The following is an 18,177-nucleotide window of genomic DNA, read 5'->3' as shown; positions in this document are numbered from 1 at the left end:
TGTGTGTGTGTGTGTGTGTGTGTGTGTGTGTGTGTGTGTGTGTGTGTGTGTGTGTGTGTGTGTGTGAACAGTTACCGAGGGTATTTTTTTTGTTACCTTTGGACATTTGTTACCAAAAATAAATTTTTTCCCGTTCATTTTTCCCTCTGTTGGAGGCTGGAGCTGTCTGACTGGCAAGGAAGATAAACGGCAGCGCCCTGGTGGCCAGTTGATCAATATTCAGAAATAAAAAGGTGGAATACAATTTTTACCCCATTAACTATGGCTGAGCCAGTTTTCGAGTGCTCATCTCCTCGGATTCCGCTGATATGTGGCTGCCATTTCGGGTCATCCTGCCTCGGCTGGCAGACAGCCGGCATGCGGCATCGCCGGGGTAAACAGGCATGTCCAGGCGTTGCAACGGCCGGGCATGATGGAAGCCGGGTTTGTCAAGGATATCGGTGCGCCTTGGTGCTGAGAACCGCTTCACTGTGTGACTCTTTGGTGTTGGAACGTTGACATTTCCCCGCATACAGCTGACAGTGGTATTTGTGCCTATAGGCCGAGCGTCGAGCCAAGGCAGATCGTGTATTCCAACTCCTACGTCAGCTCACGGCGGGTTCGATGACGTCCATTGAAGTTCAACAGTATTTAGAGGTCGATGGCCTTCGTCAATTGACGCGTCAACAACTTGGCGGCCTGATCAGCCCTCCTACGAGCGCCAGTGCCCGGAAGGGGTGCCCCAATCGATCCGACGGGCTTCTGAAGCTGTACGGTATCACCAGAGCCGATTTTGTGGCTGCGCAACGCCGGAGACAGCGAGGCATCCAACCTCATGACGGCAGGCGGATTCTTCTGGCGCATGAGCGTGTAGCTTGCTGTCTACGTCTGCATGTGCTGCAAACATACTTTTGTATCCTCCTGATGCATGTCTGTTCTTATTGATGCCGGCCCCTAGGTCTTGGCCGTATCCTATCCGTGGATGAGATGCCTAGTCTCTGCGCCGGATTCACAAGGAATGTCAAGGTGCATTCCTCAGCCGACCGAACTGTAGATCAAGGGTGTCTTTCCGGACAAACCTACAACGCCATTCACGGCAGCTAGTTGGAGAGGCAGCCACCCTCGATGAGGAATTGTGTGCTCTTTATTTTGCCATCCACTTTCAAAGCAGTCAAGTCAAACGGGTACAGGCTGCCTACCGCCGTGCAGGCATTACGCGCTTGGAGCGAGCTGTTAGACACATGAAGAACCAACCCTCGCACGTTGAACCCGAGGATATAGCAGTGACGCCTCCCCAAAGCCCGGCAAGCACGCCCCAATGCCCGCGTCTCCGCCGCGTGATGACCGAAATTCACTTCCCTCAAATTCAACCCCGCCCACTCTTACAGCAGCATCAGCAGCACCTTCTCTTGACCGAATCGTTGAAGAGGAGCCTCAAGAACCTATTGCGCGTGTCGGAGGTCACTTTGCAGACTCCGATCTCCAGTTTTGGCTCCGAGACTATACCTCTCAAACTCAACCACGTCAGGACGCAACAAGCCCCGCATCAAACGCGCCAGCCGCGCCTCTGGCCAGATCAAATACAGACCAGAATGAGATTGATTTGCTCATCAAGGCTTACGACGAGAGTACCAAAAAGTACAAGGCGTATATCGACTCGCTGATCGCACTAGAGCCCCATACTTCCACGTCTTAAAAATAACACGAATTGAAGCTTATTTATTACAACCGCCACCACTGCACGAAAACCCACTTTTCTACTGATTTTTCTCGCCCTACCTAATTGAGCATCTTTGAAAAGCTGGCCACCCAAGCCCCCCTGCACTGCCGTCCCCGATGGACGAGAAACATCGTGTATCAAGTTCTCACAAGTTCCAGAGCAGGCACGTCCTATAGAAGAAACAAAACAATAATATAACTCTTGATGTAGGGCAGCTACGCTCACAAAATGGCATCTGATAGATTCAACAGATCTGCGCGGTTCGAATCATCTCAAGTGGGCTGAGATCTGACCACAATCAACGCCGACCGCCATCCAACAAATCAGCCCTATTAGGTGCGACATCCTCTCCAACAACCATTTTCCAAAAATAACAAAAATCAGGATCTGATGTTCTTTTTTTTTTTTTTTTTTTTTGGACTTTTTTTTCGATGCTCAGTCATCATTGTTTGCCCATGGCTTGCTGGGTCTACTCAGAGTTGTACAAGATCATAGCGTGCAGTGAGATTGATGATGTCAGTAGTCGCGGTGTACAACGACCGATACGACGAGAAGTGCTACAGATGTTTCAGACAAAGGGCTGCTTTTACATGTCACAAGGGTCGATTATCGGTGCCTGGTGCTGGGCAGTTATGTTAAAGCTCTTGTACATGTAGATCTAATCCGTTTTTGACATCGAGGAATGAGGCAAAAACCCTCAAGTTCTCGATTGTATTTTTTTTCCGAGCCTTTTATTAATTTGTGCTCCTTGTTGTTTTTTCTCTTGCTCTCCTCTCTGTCGATGGAGCCTGCTTGTCAATGCTCTTGCTCTCTTCGTCAATCTGCGAGGAGGGGAAGGGGGAGAGACTTTCTATGTTGCCGCGTTACTCACGTCTCAGATTACTTGAGCATGATAAGAAAAAAAAAACAATAATTGACATGTTGTCGTAGTTCAGTGAATCATGTACGTACATCAGATACATGATTTACTAGACTACGGGGCTCGGACTACGACACTCCACTCATCTCATGTGAGTGCGTTTGTGAATCGTCCCCATTAGAAGCGCTCTCCCAAGAGAAGCCCCAAACCCGACCACACGTTTCGACTTGTTTTTCTCCAAACCAACGTGTCTCAACTTGAATTTTTTTTCACAATAGGGGGGGCTCTTGTTCGTTGGCTCTGTTCGTTTGTAATTTTACAGTTGACCATTTTCTTCCTTGCACTACCAGAGCCATGGGCTTCCTCACTCAGGCTGCCTTTCAGCGGCTGTCTGTTCTTGTTCTCTTTCTCGTTCTCGGTTTGGTTCATTCTGCCGCTGCCGTTGTTTCAAAGGAGGATGGCGAGGCTTTGTTAGCGTCAAATAAACCTACGCGCTTCCTCGCAACCCAAAGACGGCCTCCAGACGTGCTGGAGCCTGACAGGCTTCAATTGTTGATTGAGCGTGACTGGGCCCTTTACAAGAAGCAATTACAAGAAGCCAACCGAGCGCTAGACGCCGACTCCTTTGCATGGGGCACTGGCGAGGTGGGTTCTGGTGAACATTGGGTAAACGTCAGGTTGAGTCGTGCGTCTGTCTCTTTGTCAGTTTCTCTGTTTCTGTTTTATTTGTCATTCTTCCCTAGCCTCTGTCTGGATATTGAGGACTGGCAAGTGCCCAGCCACGAGGCGAGTGAATATCTGCCTGCACTTACACTTGCATCATCATGCCATGATGGGTAGGATCTCGAGGCGAAGCTATTAGGCATAACAAGTAAAATCAAGGACACATGGGAACAAGACTTTCTAACTGCAATTACCCAGCGCATTGAGGATAAATTGGGCGCTTGGAAGACACAGCGTGCAGCAGCCGTTCTGGCTGCGCAGAACCAAGCAATGGAAGACACCAACATCGCAGCGGAACAAGTCAAGCGGAATGGCACCAACCTCATGGACAACTGTACCCTCTCCAAAACGAAAACGATGGCAACAGCGAATGAGTGCATGGCTCACCTCAACCAAGTATTGCTCGACTGGCACTCGCACTTCACCAATACCACCGTTCCCAATTGGTCCAGTATCGAGAAAAACGTTGAGGCTCACTTTTCGAATCTCTGGTCCAATCTGAGGAATAATGTTCTCAGAACCCTTGGCTCCGCGCCAGCCCCCTCAAGTATGACAATTCCCACAGGTTGGACTGTAGACCATGGGCAAGGCGGTATCCCAATGCCCCATTTTAAAAGCTTGGACGACCGATTGATCGCGTACACAAAGGACCATCGGGAAAGTGACTGGGCAGGCCAACGCCATCGAACGTTTGCAATGAAGGAAAAACCCAGCCATCGCTCCGTACTTGGCAGATAAGGAAAACATTCTTTGGATCAAAGTGTCCGTGCAGGTGCGTCGGTGGTCTATGCCCACCGCAATGAACCCCTCGTCGCTTGCGCCTGCTCTCCTTCGCTTGTCTAACGCTCCGTGTTCTGCAGATGGATGGGCGCCCACGCGATCCACTGCTTCGTAGAATACGTCAACATGTGATATTTGCACACGGGCTAACGACTCGACCTATTGTTGAGCAAAATGCACAGCTTCCCAAGACGACCAATGGCATGCAGCCACTCTTTGTATTGGGCGATTTCAGCGATGGATCCATATCGTTTGGCTGCAAAGTGTCATACAACGCAGCCACCATGGAGTTTGGCGTTTTACACCGCTGTCTGAATGTCGAAAGCCATTTGCGCTGTAACATGTACAACTTCCAACTCGAAATCCAACCCAATCAGCTGTTCAACAAATCCTCCGAGCTGGCTCTAAGCGAGCTGATCCCTCTCGCCACGCTTTAACATGTGAATGACTTTTTGAAGCCACGCCGCTTCGCCATTTCCTCTGCCCGATGCGTGTGAATGCAGATCAATTGATCAATGTTTGACAGAGCAGTGTTGGGGCATGACCTCCGTCAGTTGACCCTTCGATTTTTTTACGTTGCTGTGATGTCTGAATGCAAGGTCCCACACGGAGCCTGTGGCAAATGTTGCTTTCAAAACCTTTCGTTCAACAGTTGTCGAGTGCAAACTTATGTATCCTCACAGAGTGTGTGGGGTCCCGTGCCATATGAAGTCACAAGTCACACCTCACGAACCACAAGGTCTCTTCAGCTTACATGTTAGCTTGATTCTCTTGATCATCTCGAAAAAAATCTCTTCAAAACCTCGAACGCGTGACTGCTTTGTCAAGTGGCTGTACTCTACGGACAACTGCCTGCCTGGAGCCCACTGGCGGATCGTGGGCTATGTGATTGACGGTTCTAACATGCTGCTCAGCAAGCAGAGATGCGGAAACCAGCGTCGGCCGCCTGGATCACACTTTGGCTCTCAACAAAAAAAATCAGATGACGATGGACTTTCAGATTCCCCTACACTTTATTTTGCTTCAACTACACCTGTTGTACCTAGTTGAACTTTTTACCAATCGACCCAAGCCCAATGATATTGTGGAGCAAAACTTTCTTCAGCGCAAGTGTGTGAGGCTCCCGTCTCGTCATACCTTCATCGATGAAACCCCTTCTGAGCATCGCTAGCTAGGTTTGCTCCCAGCAGATTTTTACGACAGCAAATTGTTGGCCCCTCATGCCGTGACTGGGCGCAGAGGCTTGAAGCCAGGGCGGCAAGGCGAGCTCCCGCCGGCTCGAAAGTGAAGTGGCAAGGAGTTTGTGGTCTAGCCAGTCTGATTATCGATTGTAAAGAACCTCATGTCAAAAAGAACACTCTCTGCGCCCACACCAACGGTGTGACAAACGCTCACATCATGGTGGGTTCAAGCAGTGAGCGTGGCAGCCAAAAGGCGGGCCAAGTCACCCTCATACTCGTCCGTGGGGTCGAGATCGGTCTGCATGCGGCGCAGATTAGTGGTGACCGAGAGGGCCAGGGGGTTGCACACGTCGGCAAGGATGAGGCGGAGCTCGGCAAAGGCCTCCAGAGTCGCAAAGGTGACATCGGGTTGACCCAAGTTGGTCTCGATCATATCACATGCCCCGAGGCGCTTGATGTTTTGAGCAAGAGTAAGCTCGGCAACCAGACCCCGCTTGGTGTTGAGGTACTCCAGCCGCTCCATCTCGTGATCCGTGGCAGGCATGCTTGCCTTGGTAGTAAAGAGGAGCAAGTCTGTCAACAAGGTGGCCAATTTTTGCGTCAGACTGTGGGAGCGAGACGCGACGGCGTCGGCCGTGTCGAGGGCGTGTAGTTGCTGCCACAGCGCCATGACGGATTCCAGGCCATGATCTGCCACGAACATGGTCGTGGCATTGGCATGGTGGCGAAGCAGCGCAGCGAGGGCAAACAGAGTGCGCTTGTGAAGGAGCTCGCACACCACAGGGGTGGTGGCAGCGCAGCGATGTCGCAAGAGCTCCAAAAGACCGGAAAGGGCACCATTGTCCAGGGCCTGGCTTTGTACCTCGGCGTTGTTTTGCATGGCGGCGCCAAGCACGGTGGCACTTCGTGCAGCCACTTTGTACCAACTTGAGCGGACCAACGCAGTGGGAGCTGAGCCATGGGTGGGCAGCATGAGGAGCTGCACGAGCGGCGTCAGACCTCCCAGCTTGTGCAGGTCCCGCCCCATGTCCCCTTGATGGATGAGGTCCTCGATGGCGTCCAGAACGTTGAGGATATCAGGCACGGATGCAAGCATTTCCTCTTCTGAAGCGTTGGCAGAGGCCACCAAGGTGGACTGCAGGGCTTGGAGGTGTTGAATGTGGGTTTGCAGTTCATGACCCTCGTCGCGCATCATCTTGGCATAGAGCTTTTGCATGTAGTCGGTGAGTTGGCGGGCCTCCTCTGGGCTGAGATTGTCAAAGCGCGAATTGACCCCTTGCGGGTCATCTGACAGCTCACGCAAGGCAGTTTTGGTTCGATCATCGAGGACGATGGGTCCCTGGTCCGTGGCGGCGTTGGCGCTGGCGCGCAAGCCAGTGACGGCGCGTGCGACCGTGCTTTCTGCGGCAGGTTGGTCGGAGAGCAAAAGCCCCGGGCGTCGGGCCGGGTTTACATCCGTCTCCGCCTCGTCACCCGGGGCACCGGGCTTGGAGGCAGGCTTGTAAGTGTGACCAGGAAGCAGGCGTGCGCGTTTGCCCCCATTTTGTAAGTCAAACTCGACCTGCAGTCCAGCTGGAATGCTCTGGCCCTCGAGCACGGGCTGCCACTCGTGGGAAGGCACAAACAGGGGAATAGAGCCATCGGCCTCGGCTGCATGAGCTGGAGGCGCAGGCACCTCCTCTGCCACAGCAGGCGTATCAGATAAGACCAAGGCGTGGTCAGCCGCTAGCGGCGCAGCCAACGCCCAGGCTACCAACAGCAACGCGGGCCACCGCATCATGTCGCTCATGCCCAGTGACAGCGCAAGAGAGAGAGAGGTGTGATTCTCATTCAGGCAGCAGAAAGTCAAGGATCATACAATGCCCAAGCCTCTCATGAAACCTATAGCAGCCCCCTCGCATCAGGTGAATCCGCTGCGATCGCCCAGGCCTCTGTGCATACGGGTCAGTGTGTGTGTGCGCGCCGAGACGACGCCTTGAACAAAAATGCGAGAGAGAGAGACAGAGAGAGAGAGAGACAGAGAGAGAGAGAGAGACAGAGAGAGAGAGAGAAAGATGAATTTGTTTGGTCGGTCAAAGAGAGAAATAAAGAGCAAAGACACAAAGGAAAAGCACAGAGAGAGAGAGAGACAGACAGAGAGAGTTTGAGAGAGAGAGAGAGAGACAGAGACAGAGAGACAGAGAGACAGAGAGAGATACAGAGATACAGAGACAGAGACAGAGACAGAGAGACAGCGAAACGTCGAGAAACACACACATAAAACAAATGGCGCCACGTCAAGTCTGATCAGCGATAGTGTGGTTTAAGTTACACTGTATTTACATGTTCTCTATAAAATAAAGCTTTATACATAAGAGGGGGAGATGCACGAGAGTGTAACGGTCAGATTACTGCCACCGCATCAACTTGATATTTTAATACAACAACTAACACAGAAGTGGTTATAAGAACAGCATTATCCTGTTGAATAGATGCGAAAGCCTTCTGCGAGTCGATGCGCGAGAGCTGCACGGCTGTGCGCCGGATGTCTGAGGTGCGTGTGGCGGTGGGGGCTGTCGCCGTGACGGTGGGGGTTGTGGTGTGGCTCTGGTGATAGCATGAGCTGGCCTGGTGGGCTGAGTGGGTCTGGTGTGCGGGCTTGCGCGCCGAGAGAGGCCCGAGCTCGAGTGAATTGGAAATGGGGCGCGCCGAGCACGTTCATGTGACAGGAGCTTGCTGCGCCACAGTCTTGCACGCAGAAGTTGGCCTGGAGAACGCAGGGTAATCGATCTGGCCCCCGCGTGAGGACTGCGAGGATGCCGCCACGCAAGGGCGACGTGGCTCTTGTGCGCCACCCTCGCCATGGTGTCACGTACGTTGGCCGTGTTGTGGTTCGGCTCTCGACACAAGAGTGCGCGCAAGCAATGCGCTGCGCCCATTCCTTCGCCCCTCAAGCTCTTGCTGCTTTGCCTTCCAAGAGCACTGCAATTTGAAGCTCATCGGGTGGCCGCCTTGACGCATTCATCAAAATCAAATAGTTGGCCAGCCTTGCTGATTGATCTGCGTGAGGGTCGCGGCGGGCTCATAGGTTCGTGTGACGAGAACACAAACTTGCGCGCCTTCACTTTGGCTGCCTTCTCCTCACGCCGGGTCGTGTGCAGGAGAATACCTTGTGTTTGACGACGAGTATCCAACCCCAGTGCGCTACCAGATCAGTCGCAGCCAACCTTTTACCCAGGACCACATCCCCAACGTGGAGCTCCCCGTCCCATTGGTTCCAGCCTATGCTTTTGCCATGGAACAAGTCTGTTGAACGCAGCTTGCCCAATTAACCCTTCTTTTCGTGTCTGCTGAAACTCATGCCACCCGCCCCCACCCAACAGGCGCGCAAGATTCAGAAGCAAGCACGCCAGACCCGCCTTGCCAATCTGCACCAGGGTCCCGAAGGTGCGTTCTCACTTGACCAAGGCTCACGCTGCATGCTGCCGAGTTCTCAGCGCGTCAAGTCACCCATTTCTGGACCTCCTCCTTAAACCCCGTTGATTCTCAAGGTCCTTCACTGAAAATGCCTCAAAACAGCACGCGCGACCAAAGTACGCGCAGTCAGCGTTCAACACCAACCACTGTTGCTCGACCAACGCCGGGCAAGCAAGTTGTTGTGACAATCATCGATGATGATGATGATGATGATGACGACGACGACGACGACAACGACAACAGCAAAGGGGCAGAGAAGCCAGAGACCAAGCCAATTGCAAAAACCACAGAACCCTCCAACGTGCAAGGCAAGCACTCTGCCAAGAGGAAAAAGATTGATCCTCGTAATCCTGACCAGGGAGTGGAGGTGGATGCCACGGAAAACAGCGACAGTGACGATAATAGCAATCAAAATCGCACGCGGCATCGCCGGAGCCGATCCCAGCGTCAAAGCCACGCCAATGCTTTGTCTAGCCCAACGGTAAAGCGAGAGACACGGGCCATGCAAGCCAACCATCGGCGATCATCGACTCAGAGCGGTGATGATGCTCCGGTGGAACCCGCGAAGCAGCACTCTTCACATCGCGGGGCCAGGTCCAACACCGGCCGCTCAAGCAAAACAGCCTCCAGCCTTGAAAACCCCAAAATGGATTTAAGCAAGGATGACGTGGGTACTGAGCCTCAACTGGTTGATTCAATGCAGAGCACCTCGCCCGAGTCCCCGCCCTCTCGCAGTAAACGGACCAAGACGGAACAAAAGTCTGGCGCGCATCACCCCAACGCTGAGAGCCTGCGTGCAGAAGAGCAACCCTCCGAGCCCGTGGACCTGGAAGCCACTGACGCCGCTGACGCTGAACCCTCGATTGAGTCGCTCCCCGTCGAAGGCGGCCGCGACATTGTGCAGATTGAGGTTAATAGCGAGGCGACCTGCGCGATCTGTCATTGCAAATCTTCGATGCAAGAAATGGTCGTCTGCAATGGCGACTGCGATCAGCGCGTGCACCTCATTTGTGTACAGCCACCCATGGTTTACGTACGTCCGCGCAACACCGAGACATCTGTTCTCGCGCATAGTCGTTCCCTGCCGTTGTCGGAGTGCCTAGCCCTGTGTACCTGGCCACCTTCTCAATGGTACCCTTCTTTCATGTCTGCCAAATAGCTTCCCAAAGAACTTCGCAGCCTAAGACCTTACTACTGTGATCCCTGCAACAGGCGTTACACTTGCCTCATCTGTGGCGACCAGGCAGCTCCCTTTGGCTCCAAGGACTTGGTGTATGTTGCTTACCTCCTTTTTCTCAAACCACACCACCCCGCTTTGTATTTGCTACCCGCGTTGACCTGTGCGCCCGCGCATCTTGTGCCTCCCAGCGAGTGCGCGTTTTGTAGCGGAATCTGTCATTGCAGCTGTGTTCAACAACGCTCACCTGATGCCGAGGTACGTTGGCCGGGTGTTGACCAAAATTCCTCCCGAGCCAGTCAACTGCGCGTGCGCACGTGTGTGTGTGTGTGTGTGTGTGCGGCCCTTGAATTGCCAACACGCATCTCAATGGCTGCGGTTTTCATCACGTTCCCTCTCGCAGTTTGATGAAGATTGGGAATGTTCAGACTGCGATCGGCTACGTTTTGCAGAAGGCATTGATAAGATTTTGACCGCCATGTCTGTGTCTCACGTGGAGGCAAATGGGACTGCCACGGCTCCTTCAGACAAGGAGAACCCCGAAGTTCATCGTGAAAGCCGTCGGCGCCCTGCGCCACCACCAGAACTTCTTGAATGTCAGTGGGTGATGATGCGATGTGGCGCGTCACAGTGCTGATCAACCAAGTGCCGTGAGCATACCGGATGCGTGGCTTCTCCTCACGTACACGGGTTCTTTTCAACCTCCCAGCCATCGCGGCAACACAGCCAGGCTACAAGTCGGACAACTACTACTTGCTCAAATGGCGTGATGTGGCTTATATGTAAGATGCCATCATTTGCACCGAAATATCGAGGCCTCGCGGTGCAAAGTTTGATTCTTGGGTTCAGGCTCATTGACATCTGTATGGTCTAGTCATGCAACGTGGGCTCCAGAGGCCTGGGTAGAACGCACCCTGAAACGTCGCCTCAAGAATTTTAAGGTTGATCTTGCCATCCAATTACTGCTCCTGTGAACCATCGCTTTATCCCATCCCTATTGCCACCGTATCCAATCAAACACCGGAAGCCATTAAAATTGTTGATTGTGCACCCACCTCTCTAGGCACGGCATGACGAGGGTGAGCTGGACCAGGCAGAGGATTGGGAGTCTGTGGTACCACGGACATACTGCATCGTCGGCCGGGTTCTCGCCGAGTCGCAAGATGAGTCCAACGATCGCATCGTGGTGCTCGTTAAATGGCTGGGCCTGGAACACAGCGAGGCAACTTGGGAATACAAAGACGATATTCAGGTTGGCGTGTCATTTCTTTTGGGGGTTTCGGGCTTGATCACCATCATCCATCATGCTCTTGATCTACGAACGCAACCTCATTGCATGCTTTTCGACAGGATGTGACGGGCTTCAAAGAGGCCATGGCCCAATTTGAGAAGCGCCGCAAGGGGATCGCCGAGGTCAAACCGCCGCCACGCCGTCAATTTCGCTTTAAAGTGCGTGTGCTCCCTCATTGGCGCCACAGTGCAAGTGAAAAATTATCCTGGTTTTGAGGTTGACGATCAAATGACTTCCTTGACCTGACCTCATTTTGGCTGCTCGGGTCACGCATAGTCGTTGAAAAAGCAGCCGTCGAACATTAAGCATGGCGAGCTTCATGACTACCAACTGGAGGGACTCAATTTCCTAATTTTCTCATGGATGCGCAACCGCAACGTGATTTTGGCCGATGAGATGGGGCTCGGGAAAACGCTGCAGACCATTGCGTTTGTCTCGTGGCTAAAACACACTGCACAGCGCGGGCCGTTTCTGATTGTGGCCCCGCTTTCCACGTGTCCCAATTGGGAGCGCGAGTTTGCCCAGTGGGCCCCCGATGTACGCGCGCGAATCCTTTTGTCATGCTTGGGGAGAGGAAGATTCTGATAGGATATTTCTGACGTGCTTGCTGTTCGCGTACTTAACGCATTTGTCTTCTCAAATCGCACTGGTTTCCATCGCAACCCGCAGCTGCATGTGGTCACGTTCATTGGTGGCGCAAGCTCACGCGAGGTACGAGTCGAGGGGGACGGCCGTGCGCAGGTGTCCAATTAAGAAAAAATGCTCATCCATGATGCGCGTGCGGCACGTACAATCGGGCTTGCTACGCTCTGGATCAGGTGATCAAGCAGCACGAGTTGTACACTCCGGGCAAAACACGTCGCCGTCGATTCGACGTTATCATCACCGCATGGAATGTCATTTTGAGCGAGGCTGCTGTCTTTCGCAAAGTGGTGCGGTAAAGCTGCTCTTGTGTCCATCGGTGCGCAGACCGGCCTGACAGCACACATTGCAAATGCTAACGAGTCTGGGTTGTCGTCTGGTGCGCAATGATCATAGAAATGGGACTTGTTGGCAGTCGACGAAGGTCACCGTCTCAAGAGTAGATCATCACAGCTCACGACTGTGCTAGAGAGCTGTACCAGCGATTTTCGCATCCTACTGACCGGCACGCCGCTACAGAACAATCTGCAGGTATGAGCAAGTTCCAGCGGAATTAATTGGCTTGCATGGGTCCTTGGGCAGCGGAACGGCGATTGAAAAGGGACCTGCTGGCGCGTAGCGCTCACATGTGGTGACGGCTGGCTGGTCAGGAACTTTACAATCTCCTCATGTACCTGAATCCAGAGGAATTCAAAGAGTTTGAGGGGCGTGAGCGTTTGTCTGACGAGGAGACCAAAGAGGAAATTGCGACGCTCAAGCCCAAACTGAAGAAGCACATGTTGCGTCGGCTCAAGACCGATGTCTTCAAGGTTCGCAGCAGCCTGGGTTGCTTGGGTTGCCATGTCAGCTGGCTACTTTTTCATTGTTTACGCGCATCTGTTAGGACATGCCACAAAAGGTTGAGGTGGTGGTTCCCGCCAAGCTGAGTAGCATGCAGCGGCGCTTTTATAAAGAGTTGCTGGCCAAAAACTATTCATTTCTGACGGCCACCACGCAAGGCGTCAGTTCACTCAATAACCTTCTGATGCAACTGCGCAAATGCGCCAACCACCCATACCTCTTTGACGATGCCGAGCCTGAAGTGGAGGACCACGACGCCATGGTCAAGTTACTTGTCGGGGCCTCGGGCAAAACGCTGTTGCTGGACATGATGCTGCGCAAGGTGCGCGACGTTTGCTTGGGGGCGGATGTGGCATTGCAGGGGCCTAGGTTCAAGGCGGCTCTCCACGTTGAGACGCATCGGTCCTGCCTCACACTTGAGTGCGGGTTTGCATGTCGTAACTGTCACAGCTCAAGGAGCAGGGCCACCGTGTGCTGATTTTCTCACAAATGACGCGAATGTTGGACATTCTGCAAGACATCATGATGTATCGCGGTTATCACTGTTGCCGGTGCGCACATTGGTGTTTGTTTGCGTGCTTAGGACGGCGCACACCCTCCGATCGACCTGTTTGGTCGACTAGCTAGGCTTGCATCTTATGCGAGGGTCATGAACCGTGCTGGCATGCTTTTTGGCAGGCTGGATGGCAACACGGATATCTTGACACGCCAGGAGCAGATTGATGAATTTTCCCGGCCAGACTCGGACGCCTTTGTATTCCTGCTGTCCACTCGTGCCGGTGGCTTGGGCATCAATCTGACGACAGCAGACACCATCATCATATTTGATTCGGATTGGAACCCCCACGCTGACTTGCAGGTGTGTCGCGCAAGCACGAGCTTGAGTGGAAGAGGATATGATTGCTCATGGCAGCGTGCCCTGATTTTCCATCATCATGTTTCTATGAATTGGCAGGCGCTCGCTCGGGCACATCGCATTGGCCAGAAAAACCTGGTCATGGTCTACCGGTTCGTGTCGGTCAACACTGTCGAAGAGCGAATTTTGCGTCGAGCCCGTGAGAAGCTGCGGCTGGATCAGGTGAGCCAGCATGCCCGGCGCTGACACGTTGACGTCGTATAAACAAGCGGCAAAGGCAGGAATGCTATCGATGTTTTCCTCCGCAACTCTATGTGCTGACGGGACTCTGCTGCTGCTGCTGCTGCTGCCGTTGTTGTTGCTGCTGCTGCTGTTGCCGCGCTGCACGCGTGCTGGTGCAGGCCGTGCGCATGGACAAGCTGAAGAAGAGCGAACTGGATCAATTGCTCAAGAGTGGAGCGCAGGGCTTATTTGAAGTGTGTCATTGCTTCGAGGAGTTGTTCTTCAATGTCAGACTGTGCGGCACGTGGCTCACATCGTCTTTGCATCTATCTGTCTGTTGGTCCTGTCCTGGTCCATACAGGAGCAAGATGAGGCTGAGATTGTCTATGATGACAAGGTCATTGATGCTCTGTTGGACCGTGAAAGCCAGGCAAAGAGCCGCGAGGTTTGTGCCCCTTGCATGGCACCCAGGCTTTTGACGCTTTGGCTTTGGCAGCCATCATTGATACGGTACATTTGTAAATCTAGGCGCAAGAGCAATCCGAAGCCGAGATAGCCCAGGCGCAAAACGATCTCTTTGCTGACTTCAAGGTGGCACAGGTGTGTGATGGCGTCTGGGAGTCGGGCCCCCAGTGCGGGCATGACTGCTGCCACTGACCTTTTACGCTTGATCGGTTGGTCTGTAGTTGAGCACGGACGCAGGCGCAGGCGATGAGGCACCGGTGGGCAAGGAGGATGGGGCATTGGCCATCTCGACCGATGACGACGAGTTTTGGCAAAAGTTGCTCAAGGACCGAGCTGCCGCGGTACGTCCTCATCTTGGATCGTTCTGCGTCTATGGTGACAAGCTCGCCAGCAGACTTGCCGATGTGAAGGGTGCTTGATCAGTTCACAATAAACCTGGTGTGTCTGCTGAGGCATTGCAGCTCGAGACGACCAAGGAGGAGGAGCAAAAGCTCGGACGAGGACAGCGCAACCGCGCACCTCCAGGGCGTAGTCGAGGGTAAGTCAAGCCTTTTTTTTTGATGAAATGTTGAAAAAAAATGAAAGGGTCTGTTGTTCACGCTTGTGCCCATGCTATGACCGATCTAGCTTGGATGGCGAGAAAGGAGGCAAGGGCCGAACCCACGGCGAGGCAGACACTGATCCTGAGATGGCGCGGGCGCTAGCTGAGAGCCGGCGCGAGGCCGAGCAGTCTCTTGCTGAAGGGGGATCGGAAAGTGGGACTGGAACTGCCGAGGCCGAGCAGCAACCCGATGCCCAGCCCCGGGTCATTGGCAATGGACTACGCTCTTACGTGATTGGCCCGGCGCCGGCCAGGCTTCAGCCTTGCCAGCCAAACCTCACGTATGAGCTCCAAGATCCACAGTACGCGGCGGCGCTGGCCCAACTGCACCAGCTGGAGGCTAGCAGTGGTGACTCAGCCAAGTGTCTACCGCTGCCCGTCTGCCGCACCAACGCTCACCCCAAGGTCTGTCAGTGGGGTCGCATGGGTGAAGACTGAGATGCCAGCGTCAGTACCTTGACAGTGCATTCTTTTCTTACTCTCTGTTTGTGTATGTGTGCATGTGGGTGTGTGAAATGTAGATCTTGTGGAAGATTCTGCGGCAGACGGGGCTGGTGGCCACCTTCAAGCCCAACTTCAAGGAGTTTGTGCTGCTGCCTAGCTGGTACTTTGGCAAACCGCGCTGGCTCACAACCCACTTTAGTCTGGCAACGCCGCCGCGTGGCGCTGATATCTATCGCGAGGTATGCTTTCATTCAAAGTCGTATGTGGGGTATCAGGCCTGCATGCAGGGCCTGGCTGCTGCTCGTCGCCATGGAGCTCACGCTGTCCCGCATGTACTTGGATGCTGGTTTCGCTCGGCGTGGTATCGCATGGTAGTTTCGGATGCAGTATTTAGCCAAGCAAAAGATGCGCAAAACCGCAAGCAAGAACATGATCCGGGACGAGTGGATGAGCATGGCGGGTTTGCAGCGGGCACCCTTTCTGATTCAGGCGCGCAGTATGAACCAGAGTTTCCAGGCGTGGCGAGCTGAGGCCGAGGCTTGGGTACGGGCGCGACTGGAGCGCAATAACACGCTTCAAAGCACGTTGATGATGTGCAGTGCACGTCCGTTCGTCGCATTGGGCCACCCGCGCGCCGTGATTGAATCGCTGCTGAGCCCGCACGACCTGACATGGGAGAGCGTTGATCTAGCAACCATGCCGCCTGTCATGACCGACGTTTTGTTTATGTACGAGTTATCACCAAACATGGACATGGCCGTACCCTACGACGGGGTGGAGTGGACGGATTTTCGCTACAACGACATCAAGGTGGCGGAATGGCCCAACGTGGTGCTTCAGTGCGCATCGGCACTACGCCACACAAAAGGTCATGTGCCCATGCCGCCCAACTGGAATGCAGGGCACTACAATGTGCACTTGCCGAGCATTCGGCTCCGGCTGCGAGTTTTTACTCCAAATAGCGAGGGCAAGCTTTGCCCGTCCGGGCGGGCGCTCAGCCTTTCCGTTTCCCTGGCAAAGCTGGCCAGCATGTCTCCTTGGAACCGCATCTTGGCAGCGCACACTGCCAGCGAGTTGGAGCGACTGCGGGCCGAGGAGGAGCAGTGCCAGACACAGCTTGAGCACTTGAAGCGGATGCACTTTCCCGTGTACGAAGACGCACCGGCCGAGGCGACCACGCCAGCGCCAGCACCCTCGAGTTCAGCTGCCAGTGTTTCCAACCCGGCTGTGACAGCAACTGCACCGACGATGGGTGCGACATCCAAGACGGGGGTTGCACCTACGCCGGGACCTACCTCCTCCAGCACTGGCTCACACACGCCACGCTCACCACGCGCGTCGCCACCCCGCCACGGTTGCATGCAACGGCCCGAGACTTGGGAGGATTTGGCTGGTGTCGCAGATGGAATACCGGCCGCCAAGGTAGCCAAGTCAGACGCTGCTGGACCTTTGCGATTGGGGGAGGCGTTTGGCCCATGGGCAGGGCAGGCCATTAGCAAGCACGTGCGTGGCGATAGCTATCCCCGGCTGGAGAAGCTACAGGTGCCAGTGCATGGATATCGTGTTCTGGGGTGCCCACACACGGGCAACGCGCACCACGTGTGCAGCGTGGGATGCGCTCTCCGGTTTGGATTGTTGGCACCCATGACGGCAGCCTGCCCCGAGTTGTTATCAACCTGGGGGCTGACGGCCCAGCTGATGGACGTGCATGTCCGACATCAGCCGGGCACGGAGGAGTACCAAGTGGCGGTACGCGAGCTGATGCGCGAATGTGACATTGCCCACGCTCAACTCTCGGGCCTCATCACCGAAGCCGCCGAACTCACCAGCCACGTTGACCCCGAGCCATGATCTTAAATGACAACGGAACATGAGAACAATTTTTATGGATGTGCACATTGGCGCGATTGTGCGTATGGGGCTGAGCCCCTCCCCACACCTTCATTTCTTTGAAACTCGTGTGGTGGAACGCGCTGCTTCGTTATTCAAGAGATGCTGTTGAGTAGAATGCAAGCATTGACACAGGCACAAGTGTGTGTATGTGTGCGTGTGTGTGTGCGTTGAGTTGATGAATGGCAATGTTGAATCTTCACATCCTGATGTGAGAACAGTACAATCACCAACGTCCTCCATCACATGTCGACACCAGGCACGGGGCGGGCGAACAGACAAGGATGACAAGCACAGAGATGAGCCCACATCAATAATTTTCTGACATTTTTACAACAGTTGTATTTGTGGTTTATATACAATCTTTTTCTCGTTGGACTTCTTGGAGATGTTGCGAGCTAGCCATGACCTAGTGGTCTGTGAGCTTGGCCGCCACAAAGACTTATCCATCACACGATAACAGTGCCTTGCTGGACACTTGTTACTTTCCTATGCGCTTTTGCTTTCTGTGCCCCCCCCCCATCTTCCCCTTTGCCTATTTTCCTCGTACGCCCCTTTTCAGCGTCATTGAGCCCCACGGGCCACTACCAGTTTGCTTTCAAGCACAAGTTTTCACGTCGGATGGTGTCAGATTCTGCCTTCGACACGGTCTTTGACCGCCTGAGCACACGGATTGTGATGCTCCTTTCAAGTACTATTACATGCGCACGACACGTCCCTTTGTCCCGGTGCCTTACCCATGCTTGCAGTAGCATTCTACTTTCTGTTTCGTCGACAACGCCACCGGCTCACAGCGAGCGCTGCTCAGCGTCGACGTTCTTCCTTTAATGACGATTTCGATAAGCAATTTCCCCCCTTTCTTCCGCTTTGCTCCCGTTGAATGATGATGATCATCGGCATCCTTGCGCTCTTCATGAGCACAAGCAACCTTGACTACGATATCTTCCCAACGACAGTTGCAGTTTACATTACAGACCAGCATCAGCGAGCCGCCTTTGTGCAAACCCTTGTGCTAGGACAATAATGGCCTTCTGTCCTTACTACTTCTTCA

At 53.8% G+C, this 18,177-nt stretch overlaps 3 protein-coding genes across 3 annotated transcripts; 2 read left to right on the top strand and 1 right to left on the bottom strand.

Annotated features, from left to right (window-relative positions):
• Positions 1 to 2,901: 2,901 nt before the first annotated feature.
• MONBRDRAFT_34125 (uncharacterized protein) lies at positions 2,902 to 4,583 on the top strand. Its single transcript, XM_001749427.1, has 4 exons — positions 2,902 to 3,203; positions 3,399 to 3,846; positions 4,016 to 4,053; positions 4,142 to 4,583. Exons 1-4 carry the CDS (start codon positions 2,913 to 2,915, stop codon positions 4,496 to 4,498), a joined length of 1,134 nt encoding a protein of 377 aa, XP_001749479.1. The 5' UTR covers positions 2,902 to 2,912; the 3' UTR covers positions 4,499 to 4,583.
• A 789-nt stretch (positions 4,584 to 5,372) lies between these two features.
• MONBRDRAFT_34124 (uncharacterized protein) lies at positions 5,373 to 7,500 on the bottom strand (the record flags this gene model as incomplete). Its single annotated transcript, XM_001749371.1, has 2 exons — positions 5,373 to 6,991; positions 7,344 to 7,500. 2 exons carry the CDS (start codon positions 7,498 to 7,500, stop codon positions 5,469 to 5,471), a joined length of 1,680 nt encoding a protein of 559 aa, XP_001749423.1. The 3' UTR covers positions 5,373 to 5,468.
• Positions 7,501 to 8,037: 537 nt separating this feature from the next.
• MONBRDRAFT_34123 (uncharacterized protein) lies at positions 8,038 to 17,320 on the top strand (the record flags this gene model as incomplete). The annotated part of the gene is given in 28 exon segments (XM_001749426.1): positions 8,038 to 8,093; positions 8,260 to 8,309; positions 8,383 to 8,525; positions 8,605 to 8,668; positions 8,773 to 9,731; positions 9,858 to 9,970; positions 10,507 to 10,565; positions 10,585 to 10,657; positions 10,750 to 10,816; positions 10,939 to 11,127; positions 11,226 to 11,324; positions 11,443 to 11,703; positions 11,836 to 11,877; positions 11,985 to 12,098; positions 12,205 to 12,339; positions 12,459 to 12,617; positions 12,692 to 12,970; positions 13,099 to 13,199; positions 13,327 to 13,507; positions 13,604 to 13,726; positions 13,906 to 13,980; positions 14,088 to 14,171; positions 14,255 to 14,326; positions 14,413 to 14,532; positions 14,653 to 14,729; positions 14,819 to 15,197; positions 15,314 to 15,475; positions 15,612 to 17,320. 28 exon segments carry the CDS (start codon positions 8,038 to 8,040, stop codon positions 17,085 to 17,087), a joined length of 5,712 nt encoding a protein of 1,903 aa, XP_001749478.1. The 3' UTR covers positions 17,088 to 17,320.
• Between the last annotated feature and the right edge of the window lie 857 nt (positions 17,321 to 18,177).

This window comes from Monosiga brevicollis, genomic scaffold (assembly GCF_000002865.3).
Source record: "Monosiga brevicollis MX1 MONBRscaffold_30 genomic scaffold, whole genome shotgun sequence".
Taxonomy (NCBI): Eukaryota; class Choanoflagellata; order Craspedida; family Salpingoecidae; genus Monosiga; species Monosiga brevicollis.
This window is presented reverse-complemented; position numbering and strand designations above follow the sequence as displayed.

Excerpts from the sequence above, each read along its gene's own strand:
- MONBRDRAFT_34125 (XM_001749427.1), top strand. The coding sequence starts at position 2,913 with ATGGGCTTCCTCACTCAGGCTGCCTTTCAGCGGCTGTCTGTTCTTGTT. Across the intron at positions 3,847-4,015 it reads AAGTATGACAATTCCCACAG|ATAAGGAAAACATTCTTTGG; the intron begins GTTGGACTGTAG and ends CGTACTTGGCAG. Across the intron at positions 4,054-4,141 it reads GGATCAAAGTGTCCGTGCAG|ATGGATGGGCGCCCACGCGA; the intron begins GTGCGTCGGTGG and ends CGTGTTCTGCAG.